At 42.0% G+C, this 22,215-nt stretch overlaps 1 protein-coding gene and 1 pseudogene across 8 annotated transcripts in view; one reads left to right on the plus strand and one right to left on the minus strand.

Annotated features, from left to right (window-relative positions):
• LOC123790085 (nuclear body protein SP140-like protein) overlaps window positions 1–22,215 on the plus strand; it is a 62,198-nt gene that overhangs the window by 21,327 nt on the left and 18,656 nt on the right. For 6 of the 8 annotated variants that reach the window (XM_045794156.2, XM_045794155.2, XM_045794152.2 and 3 more), the window contains 9 exons: window positions 785–868; window positions 1,635–1,718; window positions 5,245–5,328; window positions 7,553–7,633; window positions 8,731–8,814; window positions 9,220–9,300; window positions 12,027–12,113; window positions 12,337–12,447; window positions 13,458–13,511. In XM_045794156.2, the coding sequence (XP_045650112.2) occupies window positions 785–868; window positions 1,635–1,718; window positions 5,245–5,328; window positions 7,553–7,633; window positions 8,731–8,814; window positions 9,220–9,300; window positions 12,027–12,113; window positions 12,337–12,447; window positions 13,458–13,511 (750 nt within the window). The remainder of the gene's footprint in view (window positions 1–784; window positions 869–1,634; window positions 1,719–5,244; window positions 5,329–7,552; window positions 7,634–8,730; window positions 8,815–9,219; window positions 9,301–12,026; window positions 12,114–12,336; window positions 12,448–13,457; window positions 13,512–22,215) is intronic. The other 2 variants (XM_045794157.2, XM_087864221.1) reach the window with 2 other exon arrangements.
• Window positions 19,420–22,041, minus strand: LOC123790092 (large ribosomal subunit protein eL6 pseudogene; annotated as a pseudogene).

A 22,215-nucleotide genomic window follows, 5' to 3' on the forward strand; every position in this document is an offset into this window, starting at 1 on the left:
GATCAACTGCTCTACACTCTAAATTATGATTTTTGTCAAATAGTTTTTATTATGTTACTGTGACTTTTCAAAGAATTTTGCAAATAAGATGTCATTTCACCTCCACAAACTTATGCATTAAGAGAGACATACTGTTGCTTCTTTCTATTTTATAGATAAAGAAATAGAAACACTGCAGTGTATAAGGGTCTTTTACCAGGTCAAAGTAGTTATACAAGTGGAGGCGCCGTCAGACTAGCAGATCGTCAGGGTGGCCAGGGTCACCGGGACAGAGTTCACACAGGGGGAACCCAGGAAATGTTCAGAGACCCAGGCAAGTGGATCAGGGCCCAGTGCAAGAAGGCCCTCATCCAACAAATATATTTTGGTAGTAAAACCAAGGAAAACCCCAGAAAGAGCTGGTAGAACTGGCACTTACCATGTGAAATGCAAGAGATCTAGAAAGAAAAATTGAGCCACAAGTAGGAAAACTGCCAAGAGAGCAGGAAGAGCCATGAAGAAGAAAAAGCCCAAGAGGGAAGCCCAGGGATTCATGGAGATGTCCAGTCTTTCATGGTATAGAGGAAACAGTGTGTGGTGACAGAACAATGAGAAGGAGAAAGGAGGTGTGTGAAAGATCACAGGAGAAGAAGAGGCAGAGCGAGGCTCTGGTAGGTCTTAGGCAAGGTCCTTTTTCCCAAGGAGAAGCTCATTTGAGTGCCGAACACCAGAATTCAGCATGATGTTCCTGAGGTCTGTTCCCTCATCGTCATGTCTGGTTGGTCATTTCTGCATTTCCCTTCAGTTTCCTCTGAGCACAAAGGTCTCCAAAGGACGAATGGAAGCAATTTGGAAGAGATACCCGAACTGCTACCAGGCGATGGGGGAGGTAATTATGATTTAAATGACCAGTTACTTCATTAAATTTGTTTGTCTGTCTGTATGCAAGGGACACTTCCTTCACCCCCAAACACAAATACACACTTTGACTCAGCCTCTGGTTGCTTTCCTCCAGTGTGTGGGAGGCAGGGGGGAAAGGAGGCTAAGCACCTTAATGGAAGGGCTCTAGGGTGAAGAACTGAAGGGCACAAAATAATAAGAATGTAGACTGGGGGCACCAATGGAGTTGGCTAAGTAGGCCCAATTTTATCTAAATGTATATGGACTCTAAACACTACCAGGGTGGGGTTTGGGAGGGGAGAGATAATCTTAAACTTACTTCCCAGGGATTGCATAGGATTAATGAAATATTACGTATCGCAGAGACAGAGGAAGTGAGGTAAGAGAATAAATAGGGAAATAATGGAGCAAAGAGATGAAGAACTTCATGGAGGAGCAAAAAGACAGAAATGCAAGCAGATGGCAGAAGTCAGGGAGAGCAAGTCATAGTCAAAGAGATCCACAGCTTCATGGTGCAGGTGCAGCAACATGTGGAGACAGGGTCAGGGGGAGAAGAGGGAAGGAGAGAGAAGGGGATGGGGACCTAACAAGGTGCTAAAAAAGGCGGAGCAAGTTCAGTGGGTACCAACATACTTTTCTTCCCGAGGAGCAGTTCTCCTGCACTCTGAACATCAAGCTCCAGTGCTCTCTGAGCATTGGCCACATCCAGGCAGAGTCCAGGCCAACTGTCTATCATGTTCATGTTTCTTCTTCAGTGTCCTGTGAACGTGTAGCTGTACAAAAGAATGAAGGAGGAGAATCAGAAGAAATGCCCAGATTAATACCTTATGATGGAGAAGGTAATTAGGATTTAAATGACCTGTAATCTAATTAGAGCTTTACTTTCCTATCAATATGGAGGGACACCTTCTTTCATCCCTTCCCTATTCCCCTTCCATCTATCCATCCATCCATCCATCCATCCATCCATCCATCCATCCATCCCCACATATTCACATAGACAAACTATGTCCAGAATTTGATTCCTTCCCTTGAGAGACACAAGCAGTGAAGGATGATCTCAGACTGGTTGAGGTTTCCCTTGGTATAGAACATAGACAAAGAAAGGGAGAATGAAAAATATAGATGGAGTCATGAGATGAAGAGAGACCAAAGTGATTGACAATTCTACTTAAATAGACATGAAGTCTAAATATAACCATGTTATCAGAGAGGGGAGATAATTTCCTACCTTTTTTCCCTAAGGTTGTGCCAGGAACATGGGCATAATGAGTATAATTGCAGCACAGAGAACTGAAAGAGTTTTGAAATGGACCTGGCAAAGGGAAGGATCCTTGATCATTTGCCAATGGCCACAGTCCAGAACATTGGTGATATGGGGAAAGGAATATGGACGTGGATGAAATACGCAGAAAGTCTGAAATTTGAATTTTGAGTTTTAATTCTTAGGTTGAAAAATTAGAAACAGAAAGTTAAGAACTAGAGAGAACAGATAGAAGCAGGGAAATCAACACCATGGAAGAAAGGAGATAAGCTCCATCATCTTAGGTGGAGAACATGGTGGTAAGAGAGAACTGCAGGGCAGGGTTGGGGGGGGGGGACATTAAGAAAAAGAAAGGGTGAGGGAGGGGCACAGAAGTTATACATTGAGAAAAAGGAGATGAGTGAAAATTCAGCAGAGATGAATACTGTACAAGGGATAGAGAAGACAGTTTGGGACACTGTAGGAATTGAGAGAAGAGTTGTTCATCGGAAACAAGTCTGCCAGTAGGGGTGGAACATGTTAGCCATGGATTTTCAAGTTATTATGTCCCCAGTTATCAACATGGCACCTGTAATATTCTCAGAGGCAGTGGTCCTCCCTCCCAGGCATCCTTGTCTGCTCCCTTCTATAACTTATGATCCCCAAACACCTGTCTGGCCCAGACTTGTCTTCTAACCTCATTCATCTGAGGGCCCGAATGCAGCTGTGCAGGGGACCTGAAGGACATCTCCATTTAGACGTTTTTCAGGAACCTCAATACAAGATACCCACAATTGCACATACCATGTTTCTTGACACCAGATCTGCTCCTTTCCTGGTGTTCCCTATCTCAGGACAGAACACAATTGCTCCATTCCTCAGGCAGAAATTTTGGGGTCATCAGGGACTCATCCCCCTCCCTCAACTCACAGAGCCCATCAGTCATCCAGATTAGTCAGCTATACCTCGAACTTGTCTCTTGCCTGTCCATTCCTCTCCATACCCAACACGAACACTCTGGTCAGATGTCTCTTCTCTCTGGAACCAGAGCAACAGCCTCCAGTCTCATATCTTCCCCCCAGTCATGTTCCCATCACACTCAATCTCTTCAGGTCAACTAGAGGACTCTGAAAATGCAGGTTGGTTTATCCTACTTTCCTACATTAAGTTGATAACTCCTTCTTGTCAGAAGGATTAAATCCACTTTCCTCCCCATGGCTCCAGCCCCATGTCTGTCCTGCAATTACTTCAAAAATTTGTATAAAACTTGTTCAGGAATTTTAATTATCTGATTCCTCTTTCTCACCTGAGCTTTGGAACATGCTGGGCCCTGTGCTTGGACAGTTTTCTTGCCCACTTGCTCACTAATCTGGTGAAAGCATGTGGATATTAGATACCATCTCAGAGATGCCTTTTCTGACCCCTAGAAAACAAGCTAAGAGTTGGGGAGAAGAAATAAAGCACAGCAGCAGGGAAGCATGAGTGGAAAGAAGGGAGGTGGGAACAGACATGGGGAAAGAAACAAATCAAGACAAAGAAGAGTGCCAAGAGATCCCAAGAGCGAGATACAGAGGTAGAAACGGAAGAGGCAGACACACACGGGAAGGGTGAAAATGAGAAAGAGAACAAAGTTTGGGAGACAAGGTGTGCAAGGTTTCTGACAGTCACCATCGTTGTGGGAGACTTCCTTTTATCTTTGCAAAACTTTAAGACAGGCATGCAAACTGCTGTAACCTCTGTTTTGTGGATGGGGAAACAAAGAAGAGAAAAGCATGCAGGCTATTTTTGCAAGGGCAAAGCAGAAAAGGCAGAGTGGGCAGCAGTGGATGTGTCATTGAGGGAACAGTTGTGTGAAGCCACCTGCCAGTCAGGGTGGGGTCCTGTGGTCAGAACACAAACAAGAAGCCCCAAGAGTCCCACACATTCCCAAAGAAGTGCACCGGGGTCCAACATAAGACCTTCATTAAGAGAAAAACTAAGTTGTTCATTAATTTTAGCCATTCTAACTGCTGTACCTCGTGGTTTTGATTTGTGTTCCCTGATGCCAAGTGATGTTGAGCATTTGTTCATGAGTCTGTTGGCCATTTGTATGTCTTCTTTGGAGAAATGTCTAACTATGTGGTGGGCATTAAGGAGGGCACTTGAAGTAATGAGCACTGGGTGTTACATGCAACTGATAAATCACTAAATTCTACCTCTGAAGCTAATAATATGGTGTATGTTAATTAATTTGAATTTATTTTATTTATTTATTTTTAAAGGTTTTATTTATTTATTTGACAGAAAGAGAGACAGCCAGTGAGAGAGGGAACACAGGCAAGGGGAGTGGGAGAGGAAGAAGCAGGCTCCCAGCGGAGGAGCCTGATGCGGGGCTCGATCCCAGAACGCTGGGATCACGCCCTGAGCCAAAGGCAGACGCTTAACGACTGAGCCACTGAGGCGCCCCAATTGATTTGAATTTAAATAAAAATTTTAAAAAAAGAAAAAAGAAAAACTGGGCATGGGTTTGCAGATGTTTCAACTGTTTGACAACATTCTCAAGAGCCTGTGGACAGAAAAGTACTTATAACAGCCCCTTCTGCTCTCATAGAATGTGGTCATCAGTCTCCCATCTTAGTATAGGGGAATTGTTTCTAGTGTTTTTGCTGTTGGGCTTGTTTCACCTCAAAAAAATAAAAGTTTTCTTGAGTTAAAAAAAAATAAGGGAAAAACTAATGTTGGTGGCGAGAGAAAGGAAAATACTGACAGAGAGCATGGGAATGGACTCAACCACTAGGGCTTGAAGACACCTCGAGTAAGAAAGCTAGACAGGGTAACATTAGAAAATAGATACATTATCACTGAAAAACAAAAACAAAACTAAGGCCTAAAAACAAGAGAAGCCCAGACAATGGAAGAGAAGCACAGCTAGGAAACAGAGATGCGTGAGGCAGAAATGCAGGTGGGACGGTAAGAAGTGGACAGAGGACGTGTAACAAGATGGCGGAAAGCAGAACAAGACAGTGTGGCTCCCAGGGGCAGCAAGGAGCAGGCAGCTTGCTTTTCCATCCTGGTGGGCATGGACATGCTGAGGTCTGCTCCCATCACCCTCCATGGTCCATCATGTTCTTGTTTCTCTGCAGTGACCTGTGATCAGAGAGTTAACCCAAGGTCTAATGAAGGAGAACTAGAGGAGACGCCCAGCCTGCCAGCAGAAGAGAAACAAGGTAATTCTGATTTAAATTACCAACTCCCTCAATATAGCTTTGTTTTCCATCAGCATGGAAAAAAATCTTGCCTTTCTCCCATCCTACCATTCTATTCTTCATATTCACATCCATACAGGTGAGACTGTGTCCATTTTCTGTTTTGCTTTTTCCAAAACTGTGAGAGACACTAAAAATAATGGTGAGCAGAGCTCCTGAGTGGAGAGGGGATTCCTGCCTGGAGAACATAGGGAGACAGGATATAGCAAAGGTAGGCTGGGGCACCAGACCAGAAGGGCCTGAGTGGTTTTATTAAATGCCCGTAAAAACCAAATACCAGCGGATTATGGCAACTGAGGCAACAAGATCATTTTCAGCCTACTTCTGGTAGTACCAGCAATATGGAAATAAGTTTTGTGAATGATTGATAGGTTTGCACTTTAGAAGGTCCCTTGGGAGATTGTTAGCATAGAGCTGATAAGGGAAGGCTGTCTGGTGCTGTGGTCCATGTGAAAAGGGAAGAACTTCTGTCAGTTTGGGAGGAAGCATCTGTAAGAAGAGGAAAATAGATAAAATAAGGGAAATTTTAAGGCAACCAGAAGGAAAGATTCAGAGAAACAGAGATAGAAAAGGAGAAAGTGATGGGGCGCCTGGGTGGCACAGCGGTTAAGCGTCTGCCTTCGGCTCAGGGCGTGATCCCGGCATTCCGGGATCTAGCCCCACATCAGGCTCCTCCGCTATGAGCCTGCTTCTTCCTCTCCCACTCCCCTGCTTGTGTTCCCTCTCTCGCTGGCTGTCTCTATCTCTGTCAAATAAATAAATAAAATCTTTAAAAAAAAAAAAGAAAAGAAAAGGAGAAAGTGAGAGACAACATGGAAGGGGTATAAGCTCATGAAGAAATGAGATAAGGAGATGAAAATTAGCTTATATAATAATTTGGCAAATAAATGTCAAAATAATAATAATGTGGAAGGGCGCACAAAGGAAACTATGTAGAGAAAGAGTTATATCAAAATAATTTAAAAATCAATAAGGAATGGAAACTACCGTATAGGGAAGGGAGAATTTGGGATCTTGTAAAACAGAAGTATGAGTCTAGACAGGAGCATCTTCCAGCAGAAGGGGGTCTATCTCAGTAGTAAGTTTTCAGATTTAATCTCCCCAGGTAGAAAGCAGTGCCTGGAACATACTCAGAGACTAATAACCCTCACCCTAGCTGTCTCAGTTACTCCCAGGTAACAGAATGACTCTCAAGGGCATGCCTGCTAGGGACACCTGTCTCCCAAGGTTATCGGTCTATGCACCCAAAGGCATTTATCACAGGATCCTCTCCATTTGGATGACTTTCAGGAACTGACACTTCCAAAATTGAAACCAACAGCTTCTTCTCAAACTAGAAACTCCTTCTCCAGAGGTTGCTCCCTCGTTAAAGGCAACACGAATGCACCATTTCCTCTTGCTCCCATGCTACCCATTTTCTCCACTTTAGCATGATTATTATTTGCAAGACGTCAATCAGATCATATCATTTTCCCACATAAACCTGGTGTTCTTTTTTGCCTTAGGATTAAATCAGTTGTCCTTCCTGTGGTTTTCTATGTCTCCCATTCACATGGGGCACCAGTCTATTGCTTCTGCCTCATCTCTCATGATAGTGTAAATATTTTCAGTGGTTGCAATATTCTGATTTTTCTTTTATATGTGGGCCATATAATAACTTTTCCCTGTGTTTGGTGATGTTGCCTTGACCTAGTCTGCTCATCAGGTTCTACAGTACTATTTTCAGGACGCCTAACATAGAGGAAAGGGAGCAAGAAAAAACTGAGTGAGATAGGGGAAGCAAAAAACACTAGAGAGTGCCAGAGGCGCAAGCGAAAAAGAGTCAGAAGAAAAGGAGACAGAAATACATCCAAACAAAGAGAAGCCCCTGGAGAAACTGACAGCAGGAGAGAAGCACAGAGACAGAAGTAATGAGCAGGGACAATGGGAAAGGGGGTGTAGTAGACAGAGAATTAGGTATACACAAGAGGAGGAAGATGGTGGATGGTCCTCAGGCTCTGGTGATGGCAACAGGAGTGAGTCAACCTGCAGGCCGGGTGAGCCCAGACACTGACCAGATGGTTTGGGACAGGGACAGTCCCACCTAGCAGATAGCTGAGTATCCCACGTCTTCACTATGAGTTTTCCCACCATGATCTCCCCTGGTGTGTGCTGAGATGACTGGGGGTTTCATTCCTTTCTGCAGAGCACAAAAATGCCTACGGGGAGACCAGTGACAAAGAAGAGCCTCAGGAAGCCTTGAGCTCCCCACCAACATGTGGGCGAGGTAAGGAAGGGGTCGCCAGCCCTGGGCGGCAGGATATCAGGCAGCTGAATTCAGAGTTGAACAGCATGGCCCTTATTGTTAGAACAGATGTATTCCCTCTTCATATTGTGGTAGATAAATACTTTTTTCCTTCACACTCTTTATGTCTATTTATAGGAAGGACTCAGTATTGTGATTTTAACCCCTGTCTACTTCTTATTTTCTATAAAGAAGGAAAGTTAAGTACGTATCTAGTGCTTAATATTATTATTATATTGTTATAACCTTGGAGAGACTTCAGATGAAACATGGTGCTGAGATCTACTTGTCAGAAGGAAAGATCTTGAGCCCGTTTATAGTTTTTGTCACAGTTTTTGTCATCAGGTTATTGGATTATTTTGTGCTTTTTTTCTTTTCAAAGTACTTTGGCAAGTGAGATTTCCTCATGAAGCTTTAGGACTTAGCTAGAGAAACTGCTTTTATTCCTCCTTAGAGAAAGACAGGGAAACACAGATGAAGCATACTGGTTTTTCCCTAAGATCAGGTAGAAGGAAGAGCAGAGACCCATGCCCTGAACATCTCATCGCAGGTAGAGGCTGTGTGAGGCTAGCAGGGGTCAACGTGGTCACACTTAAGAAGAGTCCAAGGGGAGATCTAGGGCTCCCAGGGGGAACAGAACAGAACCTAAAGCAGAGAAACTTCTACTTCACAAATAAAGAATACAAGTAGGAAGGGGAAGAAATCAAAAGGGACAGTGATGGAAGGAATGGGCCCTGCTTTAGGGATTGGAGAGACCTGGAAGAACAGAGCTAGGAGGAATAAGCAGGAAAGAAAAGATTCAGATCACCATTGAGGAAAAAGTAAAGAGATAGGAGAAGTCAGGGGAGTGGAGTCCACAAAATCAAAGATGCACAAATATTCTCCTAGTGCAGAAGCAGAAATGTCTGGAGGCAGATATACGGGAAGGAAATGGAGAAGCAGAGAGTAGGAGAGACAGAGGAAGGAGGGCTCAGTTGAATCTCAGGTGGGGTCCTTGGAGCAGATGTCCCTTTTCCCAAAGGGCAGCTCACCTACGCTCTGAACATCCTGACTCAGCTCATTTCCTTATTTCCCTTCAGGGTCCTGTAATCCTGAAGCTCCCCAAAGGATGGGTGAAGAAGAACCAGAGGAAGTGCCCAGGCAACTGCTATGTGATGGGGAAGGTAAGTACAATTTCAATTCCCACTTCACTAACTGAATCTTTGTTTTTCTGTCTACAAGGAGGAAAATTTCCCCTCATTTCTCCCCTCCTCCACTGCTCCCCTTCACTTACACATACAGAAGAAATGTGTAAAGCCAAGTGAAAAGGATCCAAAAAAAAAAAAAAAGAGAGAGAGAGAATTAGGTGTATGGGAAGGGAGGTAGGTGGACCATTCTCAGCCTCTGGTGATAGTGACATGAGCCATATTAACTCCCAGGTCAGGTGAACTCAAAGACAGGAGGGTCTGAGGGCAGGGACATTCCCACCTCGAAGATATTTGAGCCACCTTGGTTGTCAGGGTGGGTTTTCCTGCTATGGTCTCCATTGGTCATATGCTGCATCCACTAAGGGATTTTGTTCTGTGCAGAAGGTAGCAGTGCCTGTTTAGAAATGTGTGATGAAGAAGAACCTCAGGAAGAGTTGAGCTCATCACCAGAAAGTGGATCAGGTAAGGGAGGCAAATGGGAGGATTTCCCTCCCTTTTTTAAATGGATGAATAATATTCCATTGTGTATGTATGTATCTACCTACCCCATTTTCCTTATCCATTAATCTGCTGATGGACACATAGGTTGTTTCCATGTCTTGGCTATTGTAAACCATGCTGAATATCTCCTTGATATACTTATTTTGTTTCCATCGGATATATACCCAGAAGTGGAATGGCTGGATGATATGGCGGTTCTAATTTTTAGTTTTTTGAAGAACCCTCATACTGTTCTTCGTAGTGGCTATACCACATTACAGTTCTACCAAGAGTGCACCAAGGCTTCCTTTTTTCCACATCCTCACCAGCATTGGTTCTCTCTCATGTTGATAATCTCTTTTTCTTAACATCAACTCTGTCATATAGCATAACCTAAAAATGGAGGTAATATCTCATGATATTCACAGTCCCTGGGGTCAGGGAAGGAAATCTTGAGTGGACATTGAGAGTTATGCCTACTACAATGAGACTTAAGTACATTTCTAGAAAGTAACAGTCCAGATGAGCCATTGACTTTCCCAAGTAAATAATATAAGCTATTCTTCTAAAATGAGACATCAAACAAAGCTGAGTATAATGTTTAAAGAAAAGAATCTGGCTTTAGAAAAGAGTTATAGTAATTGGGTTAAACACTACAGAGAAGTGAGAGATACGTAACTTTGCCAATTGCATCCAGATCTTGAATCATGCATAGTGTAGACATACTAATGTTCAGATCAATTATAAATTGATTATGTGTAGGAGAATTTTCTAGGAATTCTAAAGTTATTCTTCCTTTAGTACATTTAATCTGGTAGGTTCTTTCTCTTTTTTTAAAGATTTTATTTATTTATTGGAGAGAGTGAGAGAGAGCACAGGAAGGGGCAGGGGCAGAGGGAGAAGGAGAAGCAGACTCACTGCTGAGCAGGGAGCATAACATGGGGCTTGATCCCAGGACCCTGAGATCATGACCTGAGCCAAAGGCAGATGCTTAACCGGCTGAGCCAGCCAGGTGCCCCTTAATCTGGTAGTTTCGTTCGCAGAATAGATCCTTCCTATTAGATTTATAGGGATTTTTTTTAATGAAAAGAAAGAAACTGTTAGATGATGGTCTGAAAGTAGCAATTACCAGTTGGGACATGAGAACTTTTGGTCATCATTCTCTCTCTTATAGAAATACTATCAAAGGCACTGTTTACTTTTGACATGTCCAGAGTTCCCCTTTAAAACCCAAAGTTCTCTTTGGTGAAATTTTTCCATTTATTAAGATTAGTGCAAGAATGATTCTGAGAGGCAAAGAGGAAGTGGAGTTCTGTCAGTGAGAGACTGTAGCTTTGGCCAAGACACACCCATGACAACTAGCAATGAGGCCACCACATGCAGTCCTTAGTGTGAATGGTATTCTGCAAGTGACTGGAGTATTGGGTTCATCCACTGAGCAGAGACTACAATGGGAACATATGATTGATTACATGATAGTAGTTGACCTCAGATTATGTGCCAAATTGACAAGAGGTTTTGGGAGGGACTCAAGACCAAGGGTGACCAAATATCTTTGCACAAATTAACTACTGTCTGATGTACCCACATCCATTAATTAGTTTTGCATAGGGGCCTTACCAGGTCTATGCCTCCATTTATTTGCTTTGGATAACTTTCTTCTAAAATTCAAGAAGCACAAGAAAATCAGGAGCAAACAAACACACATAAGACAAAACTTTGGAAAAATAGACCAAAGTTAAGAGTAAATGAAACAGTAGAAGAATAAAAAATATTTACAGAATATTTGCTAAATGCTGCACTTCCAAACCAAGATGTCTAACCACTTTGTGTCTAATTGCATATACATCTTTAAGTATCAAGATTGATTCAGAAATAAGAACTCACTAAAACATGTCAGAGCGTTAAGTCGTTGTTGAGATGGATTGATCCAGAAGACAACTGGAGTTGGGCACAAGAGGTGCTGGATTTACACCTGTTGGCCCAAGGATCCCACAGGACATTGCTAAACAAGAGTCTTCAAGATGGCTTGGTGGGAAATCCAATTTTGGAGGGATAGACCATCATGCCGTATCTGAAGCTGAAAGAGGGATTTATTGCTTGCTAAGCAAGGTGCATGGTGGAAGGAAGTATGGTACTCATAGGACATAGTTTATTTTAAAAAGGAGATTGCTTTTAGGTAGAGTTTTAGGAAGCTTGTAGTTCAGTAACTGCAGACTTTCAGACCCAGGGAGTGTTTATAACTAGGTAATCATTTAGTCATAGACATAGGCTTTCTGGAGTGTGGCTGTTGCTGATTGGCCGATTTTCAGAAGTGTAAGCCTGTCACTGATTGGTTGGCTTTAAATGTGGTTAGTGATGTAAGCAGTGATGGGCCAATTGGGATGAGTTTAAAACCCATTCTGCTAATTACTTTTTACAGTTTTCAAAGAACAGTTGGTTTTTCCTGGAAGGGTTAGATCTTTTTACTTTATTCTTAGGGCTACAGGTAGAAAAGTAGGAGTAGAGGAAGAAGAATGAGGTACAAAAGATGGGAAAAGCATGGCTTTGGCAGCTCTAGGCTGTGATTATTGGAGCAGGTGTAGTCTTTTCCCAGAAGGCAATTCGTGTTAGCTCAGAATATCAGGGTGCACCATGAAAGCACCAGAAACTCTTCCCTCAACACTGTTTCAGGATCCATGGACTGTAATTTGCTTGCTTCTCTTTAGTATCTGGTGAACTAGAAACTCTCCAAATGAATAGAGAGGAAGAATCAGAAGAGCTTACTTCCAGCCTACTACCCAATGATGGACAAGGTAATTATGACTTAAAGAATAATAAAAACAGAAACAGAGGCTGATACAGAGAAAAAGGCAAGGGAGGGAAAAAGGGAGACTTACAGGAAAGGCCAGCGATGGGGAGGTCAATGGAAGATTTCAGAGGAAGAAGCAGAGAAGGGGAGATCAGGAAGGGTACAGAGAAGGGGATCCCTGGGGTAAATGAAAGTCTTCATACATCACAATTTTGGCCGAGGAGCAGAGCTACCAGCATATGGAAATAAGAAGTGTTCCTGTGTTATCTGCTTCTCAAAAGATGTGACAGAAGGTCCAGAAGCAAGTACTGCAAGTAGCCAAGCATGTGACACGATGGGTAAGGCTACCGGAGGGTTGTGGGATGGGGGGTGGCTCTACAGGCAGGGTGGTGGCAGGTGGTCTGGTCCATCCCAGTATCCTGTTCTCTGTTTTGCTTGACCTGACTCTTTGGGGAATGGTAGAGAGGCAAGAGATGATCATAAAGTCGTGTTTAACAGGATGGGCCCTGCTGATTACACATGAGTGACGTAGTAGAAATACGCTCTTAAAGATGCATTAGTCTACTGATAGTAAAGGCTTGTATTTATACAGTGATTTCCATCTTCTGTGGAGCCCAAGAAAGCCAAGCATACTTCTGCTAGTAGATAACAATGTCATTTTGTCACAACCTTAGAAAAATCTTAAAAGACAACTAGTGATGCCACTTACTTGTCAGGAGAAAAGACTATTCTTTTTTTTTTTTTTAAGATTTTATTTATTTATTGGATAGAGACAGCCAGCAAGAGAGGGAACACAAGCAGGGGGAGTGGGAGAGGAAGAAGCAGGCTCATAGCGGAGGAGCCTGATGTGGGACTCGATCCCACAACGCCGGGATCATGCCCTGAGCCGAAGGCAGACGCTTAACTGCTGTGCCAGGCAGGGGCCCCAGGAGAAAAGACTATTCTTAACCCAGCACATATTTCTGATGGATGCCCTCTAGCGTGTCGCTGGTCTATTTAGTGATTTCCCGTAAATGTTTGCACATAAGATTTTATTTAATCCTTACAAAAATCTTAAGACCTAGAGAAAGATCCCTGAGTAAACTGAAGCGCATAGGTATTTCAGAGTGTTTTTGCAAGTACTGTTGAGAAACAAAGGAAATAATGCAACTCTAGCATTAAATGCAAACTCCAGGCCCATCCTCGACTCGCACTTCTCAATTCAGTAGGTTTTTAGTCCCTTTAGAAGAGAAAAATGATAACCCAAACATCTTTATAAATTCAAGTCTTCTGCAGTATGAATAATCCTAAAATTTGTAACTTTTACTTATTAATTTCTGTTTCCTCACCCTCACCTGTTATTCTCTAGACACCGTGGATCTTGGAAACAACTCTGCTTCGGGAAAACGCAAGAGGAAGAGAAGTAAGAGCACATAAGATTTTACTTGCTTTTGATGTTAAAAATGAGGTTTTTAATGCTAGAGTTGCATTATTACTATTTACAATAATAAGTGGTAATAATATGATGTCCGCCCAAAGATGTCCATATCTTAATCTCTGGAACTTGTATTATCTATTATCTTACGTGGCAAAGAGATTTTACAGATATAATTAAGGTAGGGACCTTGGAAGAGGAGATTGTTCTGGATTATCTGGGTACACCCAATATAATGGAATAGCTGTTCCTGGCTGTGGAGAGAGGGGGAGTGGCCATGGAAGATAGTCATCGAGAGATACCATATTGCTGGCTGGAGGGGCAGGAAGAGGGAGGAAAGGAATCAGGAATGTAGAAGACCTCTGGAAGCTGGGAAAGTCAAGGAAATGTATTCTACTGTACAGCTTCTAGAAAGGAATGAAGGCCTATTGACCCTTGTCAGACTTCTAGTCAACATAACTGTGAGATAATAAATTTATGTTGTTTTAAGCCACTACATTTATAGTCATTTGTTATGGCACCGATAGAAGAGCAGTACAGACTTTGGTTTAGAGGTGGAGGCACCTGTAACACACTCCTCAAATTGTGGAAATGGTTTTGGAATTGGACAGTGGGCAGAGGGAAGAATTTTAAGTGGAGTGATAGAAAATGTCTAGATTTCTAGATTGCCATGAGCACTTTGTTAAGACTATGGGGCTGAAGACTCTGCTAGAGAAAGCTTGGAAGTGCAGAACCTGGTAGAGAAAGACTGTTTTGTCTTAGAGGTTATGCAAATCATCATGAAGACTTGGTAGAAATATGGAAGGTCAAGGTGTCACTGGTGAGGGCTCTGGAGGAAATAAAGAACACGTTTTTGGAAACTAGAGAAAAGGGGATCCTTAGTATATAGTGGCAGAAAGCTCAGCAAAATTCTGTCCTGCCAAGAATGTGGAAGGCCGAACTTTCTGGTTAAATAGCGAAGGAGGTTTCTAAGCCAAGTGATAAGGGTGCAACTGGTTTCATTTTGCTGCTCATAGTAAAATGTAAGGGGAAAGAGGTAAACTGAAGGAAGAACTGCTTAGCAAAAGGAGTCAGGACTTGATGATTTGAAAAATTCTCAGCCTTTCCAAGCTGCAAAAGTTGCTAAAATTTGTAACTTCCCTGTCAGGTAAATGTTGTCTGTAGTGACAACCAAGAGTACGGCGTTACCACTTTCTGCTAACGCACCAGAAGTAGTGAACAGTCAGAGTATTCAGGCACAAGGAAAAGGGTCTTTGGGATTAAGTATGTGACTCACAGATCCCCTCAGAGTTCTGCAGAAGTAAAAAATAGTTACATGATTGTATAGGAAAGATCTGTGGAAGAGTCTGTCTAATGGAGGAGATCCCCATGACAGACACAGCAGTGCTATGATCCCTAAGGATCTTCTATCAACAGAAACAGGGACGTCCATGTCCTAATCTCTGGAACCTGGAACCAGTCCCTTCACATGGCAAGAGGTGCTGAGGGTGTGATGAAGCGAGTTATCTTGAGATGCAGAGATTGTTCTGGATTATGTGGGTGGCCCCAATCAAGTCACATGGGCCCTTAAAATCAGAAACCCTTTCCTGCTGTGGAGAAAGGGATATGTGATGATGGGATAAGATCAGAGCAATGCAGTGTGGCCGGTTTGAAGATGAAGGCCGGGGGCAGTGAGCCAAGAACTGTGGCAGCGTTCAGAAGCTGGAAAAGGTAAAGAACTGGATTATCCCCTGTAGCCTCCAGGAAGGAGCAAAGCCCTGTAGACACCTTGATTTTAGCCCTATGGGACTTGTGTCAGATTTCTGACCTTCAGAAAGATAAGATAATAAATTTGTGTTGTTTTAAGCCACAATTTATGGCAATTTATTACAGTAACAATAGAGAACTAACACTTTTCGTAAGACCAGAAAAGTTAAAAAAGGAATATTTCACATTTATATGGATAGATTCCATCTTTTAAAATAGTAATTTACATTTTTTTCAAAATGCTTACATCTTTATGTTTGTTTTTGTTTTTGTTTTTTTTTAAATATATGATCTTTGTTGGGGCACCTGGGTGGCAAAGTCGGTTGAGCATTGGACTCTTGGTTTTGGCTTGGGTGGTGATCTTGGGGTCATGGGATTGAGCCCTGGGTAGGGCTCCTTGCTTAGCCTGGGGTCTGCTTGGGTTTCTCTCTCCCTCTTCCTCTGCCCCTCCCCCCACGTGCCTGTGCATGTGTGCTTGCATGTTCTCTCTCAATTAATAAAGAAATTAATCTTTAAATATTAAAAAAGTAAAATACATGATCTTTGTAAATTTCATGTATATCTTTCCAGATTTTTTTCTATGTGTATATTAACACATCTAGAATTTTATCATAAATCTGAATCAATCTGTTCATACTGTTACATTTTCTTTACCTTAAATCAGTATTTCATGCACAAAACATTACAAACATTTAACATTTGACCTGTAAAAGTTTTTATTTCATTCCTGTGTTAATTTGCATTGTTTTCATTTTTGTTGTGGTTGAGCATTTTTCAGTTATTACTGGTCGCTTGTTTTTCTCCTAGAAATGCCTGGGACACATGCCTTGCTAGGGATACAATCCTGCTGGTCTTTTTTTTTTTTTTAACCATGCTGAACAAACATAGGACTATTAATACATATATCACATTTTGCCAAATCTATGTTATTATTTTGTTTTGTTTGATGTTATTCTTTTTGGTTGGTATTATCTTTTGTTCTAAGGAAGTTGGGAAATTTTACATCGTAAAATCTGTCAGGCTTTTCCTTTATATTTTCTAGGTTATAATTAAAATTTATGAGATATTTCCCACCTCAAAATTTTAAAAATACTTATATTTGTTTCCAGAATATCTGACGTACTTAATACTTAATGTTTAAATCTATAATTCACCTTTTTGTGGATGACGTGAGACAGTAATTTCAAGAAATAACCCCAATGCTTTTTTCTTCATGACTTGAAATGCCCTTTATATGTGCCTTTCCTTGTATTCACGGAACTGTGCCTGCACTCTACTCGGAAACACTGGCCCGTTTATTTCTAATACATAGCAAATTGGTTCAGTTACAAAGCTCTCAAGTATATTTTGCTATTCCTATCCATTATATTTTCTTTTGCAAGGAAAAAAGTAAAAAATGCAGGGAGGAGCATTAGAAAAGAAAAAGATTTCAAAAGTTCAGTAATCCTGGCTTGTTCACTGTGGATGTTTCAGAATCAGTCAAGATTTTCCCCCAACACCTCCCCAATTCCATTGGGACCCTGACTGAAAAATACGTTGAACTTGCAGATTAATTTGGGTAGAATTGAAAGAGAACGAACCACATGTTTATTCAGATCACCTTTTATGTTCTTCAAAGTTTTAGTTTTCTTTCCGTAGATCTTGCACATTTTTACTTTTCTTATCAGCATTATTGAGATGTAATTTCATACATAGCAGTCATCACTGTTAAGGGTTGACTAGATGGGTTTTAACAGATGTGCTCTGTCATGTAATGCCCCCGCGATCATCACAGGTAACATTTCCATCATCCAGGGGACCGGGGTCCCTTTCCCCACCCTCTGGCTCTTGACAACACCTGATCTGTTTGTTTTTTTTTTTTAAAGATTTTTATTTATTTATTCGACAGAGATAGAGACAGCCAGCGAGAGAGGGAACACAAGCAGGGGGAGTGGGAGAGGAAGAAGCAGGCTCATAGCGGAAGAGCCTGATGTGGGGCTTGATCCCAGAACGCCGGGATCACACCCTGAGCCAAAGGCAGACGCTTAACTGCTGTGCCACCCAGGCGCCCCACACCTGATCTGTTTTTATCACTATAGTTTTATCTTTTCTGGAATTTCATATAAATGAATTCATACAGTACATAGTTTTTCAACATGTGGCCCTTTCATTTAGTGTAAAGCTTTTGAGACACGTGCATGTTGGTATATGTATCACTAGTTACTCCATTTTTACTTCTGAGAAGTATTTCATTATGTGGATATTCCACAGATCTCCTCGCCTGTTGGTAGACGTTGACTGGTTTCCAGTTTTGGGCTATCGCAAATACAGCTTCTAGGAACTTGTACATACAAATCTTTGGGTGGACATAAGATTTAATTTTTCTTAGGTAAATACGTAAGAGTGATATACTAGGTGATATGAACATAAGTGCATGTTCAACATTCTAAGGATCTGCCAAAGTATTTTTTATGTTGTTGTACCTTTTTTATTCCCACCAGCAATGTATGAAAGTTCCGATTACTCCGTATATTTACCAACATTTGGTATTGCTAATCTTAATTTTAGCCGTCCTCATAGGCGCGTAATGGTAATTCATAGTTTTAATTTGCATTTTCTTAATGAGTAATGGTGCTGAACATGTTCTTATGTATTTATTTGCCACCCATAGATCTCATTTAGTGAAGTGTCCATTCAAATCTTTCACCCATATTTATTTGGGTTGTCTATTTTCTAGTTGTAACGTTGTTAATATGTTCTGGATACGAGTCCTTTGTTGGTTATATGCCATACAGTCTGTAGCTGCTCTGTTCATTTTCTTAGCAGTGTCAAAGAGCAAAATTTATTTTGAGGTCTAACAGTATTTTTTATAATCTGTGACTTTTCAGTTCTATGTAAGAAATCTTTGCTCAAGATACTCTATTTTCTTCAAGAACTTTGGTGGTTTTTAGCTCTTACATTTAGATCTGTGATCCAGTTTGAGTTAATTTTTGCATGTGGTATGAGATAAGGATTCTTTCTTCCTCCCTCCCCCTTCCTTCCTCCCTTCCTTCCTTCCTTCCTTCCTTCCTTCCTTCCTTCCTTCCTTCCGTCCTTCCTCCCTTCCTTCCTTCCGTCCTTCCTTCCTTCCTTCCTTCCTTCCTTCCTTCCTTCCTTCCTTCCATCCTTCTTCCCTCCTTTCTTTCTTTCTTTCTTTCTTTGGCATTCAGATAGCCAGTTGTTCAGACCATTTGTGCGTTGAATTAGTGAGTTAATTACCTTGACATCCTTGTTGTAAGTCAGTAGCCCATATATATTTGGGTGTATTTTTGGACTTCCTTTTCTACTTATCTGCATGTCTATCTTTATGCCAATACTACACCCTCTTGTCTAAATCTTCTAAATTAAGCTGCATTGGGTTTGCACGGAGATGTGTTCCGTTCTCCCACATGACTGTATATGTTTGCCAATTCCTCCTTATTCTGTTGTTTTACTTTAAATACTTCGAGGCTATTCATGATTGTCTTGACTTAGTGAATTTTTCTAACCATACGTTGTCCTTCTTTATCCTTACTCTTTTTTTTTTTACTTTAAAATCTCTTTCTTGGGAAGCTAATATTGTTATTTGAACTTTTAACGTTTTATTTTTTGGATGTTTTTTACTCCCTTTTCATCAATCCTTCTTGTACAGCTGTGTTTTATGTTTCCTATTACAATACTTAGTTTTTTATAATCTTCTCTGATAATCTTAATCTTTTCATAGTTCAGTTTTGTTTGCATTTATCATGGATTCTGAGATATGTGGATTTATGTCTTCTATGTTGTTGTTGACCATTCTTTTTCTGTGTTTTTAATGTTCATGTCCTGCTTTCTGATTGATTGAGATTGAATTCTATATTCCCCCCTTTCCTCTGCTGTTTGGAAATTTGGTATGAAATTTCTGTCATCTCTTTACCGTGCCTCAATCCCAAAAGATGTAGACTGTCTGAGCATGCGGATTCATTACATATCCAGCATTTCATCATCACACAGCTACTGTTGTGTAACATTTTCTTTTTAATTTTCTTTCATCACAAATGTTGAAACTATTACCATTTTTGCAGTTGATGTTTACTTAAATTAAAAATATGTTTTTGTTATTTTATGTGTTCACTCTTGTTTCTTTTACCTTTTTATATGATCGGTTATTTAATTAGGTTCTCTGTAAGAAATTTAGTAACACCAATTTCTGAGGACAAACTCCATTTGTGAGAGAAAACACAGCTGTGAAGCTGAGGAACAATTTTGATTTTTGGCAGAATTTGTGAGTCCACAGTTTTCTGATCAAACTTGTGCTGCTGTCTAATCTCATATTTCTCTTTCTCTGTGTCACAAATCTCACCTTCCTGGTGTCAGGGTTTACACAGCTTCTTCTTGAAATAAGTTTCAGTGACACGTTTTGGGATTTTCACGCCGCTGATACAATTTGGTGGAGGTGGCAATGACAAACTTCTGGTGCGTTCTACCAGGGGAATTTGATTGAGGGCCAGAGGTCTGATCACAAGTAGCAAGCCGCTGCTCAGTGGCTTCAGGAAAACTACCCTCTTGCTTCCGTGGTGCCCAGTGAGGATGATCACAATGGTCCCAGGAGTGATGCTAGCTTGCAGTTTTCTCACATGCTGACTGAAAGGCTTTCTGCTGTGGCTCAACAGCTTTCGAGGCTCATCTTCAGTAGGATAATACCTAGATATTTTGTGACGTCTAACCACTTGAGTACCACCACTCTGGTTTTGTGACAATAGCAAGAACCTCCTCCTTTTACTTTTCAACCCTGGATTTAGCTGCTGAATACTTCCTCTTGTATGTGGCCTTTCTGGAACGTGTAGCCAATCGGGAATACCTGCCATTTCCTCTGAGGAGGACGGGGTTTTGGCTGTAGTGGGACTTCCCCTTCTTTTTTTTTTTTTTCTTTTTTCTCTTTTCTTTTCTTTCTTTCTCTTTCTTTCTTTCTTTCTTTTTTTTAAACTTATTTTTATTTTTTTTAAAAGATTTTATTTATTTATTCGGCAGAGATAGAGACAGCCAGCGAGAGAGGGAACACAAGCAGGGGGAGTGGGAGAGGAAGAAGCAGGCTCACAGCGGAGGAGCCTGATGTGGGGCTCGATCCCATAACGCCGGGATCATGCCCTGAGCCGAAGGCTCTGGGGAGAGTAGGGAGACGTTTTTCTATTTTATACAGGTCAGTAAACAAATCCACTCCCTGGTCTAGAGGGTTACATTATCTCTGGCTTCCAAGGCTGTGTGTTATTCAAACATCCTTACAGAGATCGTTTGAGGTATGTGGAAATGCCAAGGAAGATTGCCTCCCAACAAATTCACCTCACACAGATTCTGGCAATTCTGGCAAATTTCCCCATGAAGACACCACTGAATCAGCCATTTTGATTAATTTGGCCACTGTGGGCTAAGACCAAATCCATTCAGTTTGTTTCCTGAAGTATTTAACAAATTTCATAAGGCATAAATGATTTAGATCTCTAATGACCACCCTAGGCTATAATTTACCGTGTTTGCATAAGGAGGCAAGTGAATGCCTGGCTTACACACAGGAAGTGCAATTCCAAGGGCACACACGGTGGCCCTGAAAGGGAAGCGTCTACAGTTGCTAAGGTCCCCTAATGGAACATACATCAACCAGGGGAAGATGGAAGGTGCCTCCAACGTAGGCCCCTGGCGGGCTCTAAACCTTGAGGTCCCAGTTTCATTCATTGCATCTAGTCCTTGATTTGGGGGTAGGGTTCATTTTGGGGGGGGCACTTCCTGAGGAATGTCCTCTTTGTCCATGACACCAACCAAGTGGCATCTGCCTCCCCCACCCCACCCCAATGACTGAGAGTGGGGATGAGGATGATGTCTAGAGAAATCTTGTATGGGATGTGCAGACGCTGGGGCCTATCCCTGTTTTCTCGTGTCTGATGCAGAATGCCAGACTCCTCATCTCTGTGGTAGAGGTATGTACTGGGGTGGTTTCTCTCTGGAGGTAGGATTCAGGGCAGTTCTGCAAGGAAAATACCATTAATGCTTCCCCTTCCACCATACCTGCTAGGCTTTATGGGGTTCCCCCCTCAGATGTCTGGATTTTTGCTCTTCCTTTACTGCCACAAAATCTGTGTGTACTGTTCCGGCGGCTGTAACTTCATCTCCTTTCCAAATGATCTCCTATTCCCATTCAGACCTTTTATCCAGAGGGTCAGATGCAAGTGGGGCAAAGGCATTTTCATAAAATGTAAATGTAATCAGATCAGAGTTAAATCTGAATCCCCTAGGCTCTCTGAAGGCTCTGCCCTCCAGACTGGTAGGGGAAAGAACAGGCATCATCTCCAAGAGCAGGCAGAAGAGAATCCTGAATTTTCAGAACTGGTCTCTCTAACACCATTAATCCCCCATCACTTTTATCCTGGTCGTGATGCAGGAAGGAGCTGATCCCTTTCTGGGGACAGCTGCCTTCAGTGACCAAGGAGCCTTCCAGAGTTAAGTGGACAGGAGGAGATGAGGGACATAGAGTCAGACAATCAGTGCACTGGAAGTAGCTTTTTTGATAAAGGGCCCACCATTGCAGACTATTAAGAGTTCAGCCATGCTCTTGATACATATGAGTTTCTAGGGCCACAGTGGTGTGGCCAGAGGCAGCTGGTCTGTAAGCTGAAGTGTGCGTGGTGTTGAGGCACCGCCCATAGCCCCCAGAGGGACTCAAGTCCTGATCAGTGTCCTGGGAGCAGTCAGGAACAAAGTCCCGTGTGATGTGGCTCTCCCCACGGGAGACAAGCAGGTCCATGAGGAGTCATGAGCCTGGCACACAACCATAGCCCCTGCATAGAGCTGGGAAGGGTCATGGAAAGCTGAGGTGCCAATGGGGCAAAGTCCCAGAATTCTTGAACCTACCAGTTTCATTTGATGAGCAAGGCTTTTTATTTGTAGGCCCTTCCTGCCCTGTAAGTCCTGGGGTCTG

Source organism: Ursus americanus, chromosome 1, assembly GCF_024610735.1.
Source record: "Ursus americanus isolate L20-20 chromosome 1, mUrsAme1.1.p, whole genome shotgun sequence".
In the NCBI taxonomy this organism is placed as follows: domain Eukaryota; kingdom Metazoa; phylum Chordata; class Mammalia; order Carnivora; family Ursidae; genus Ursus; species Ursus americanus.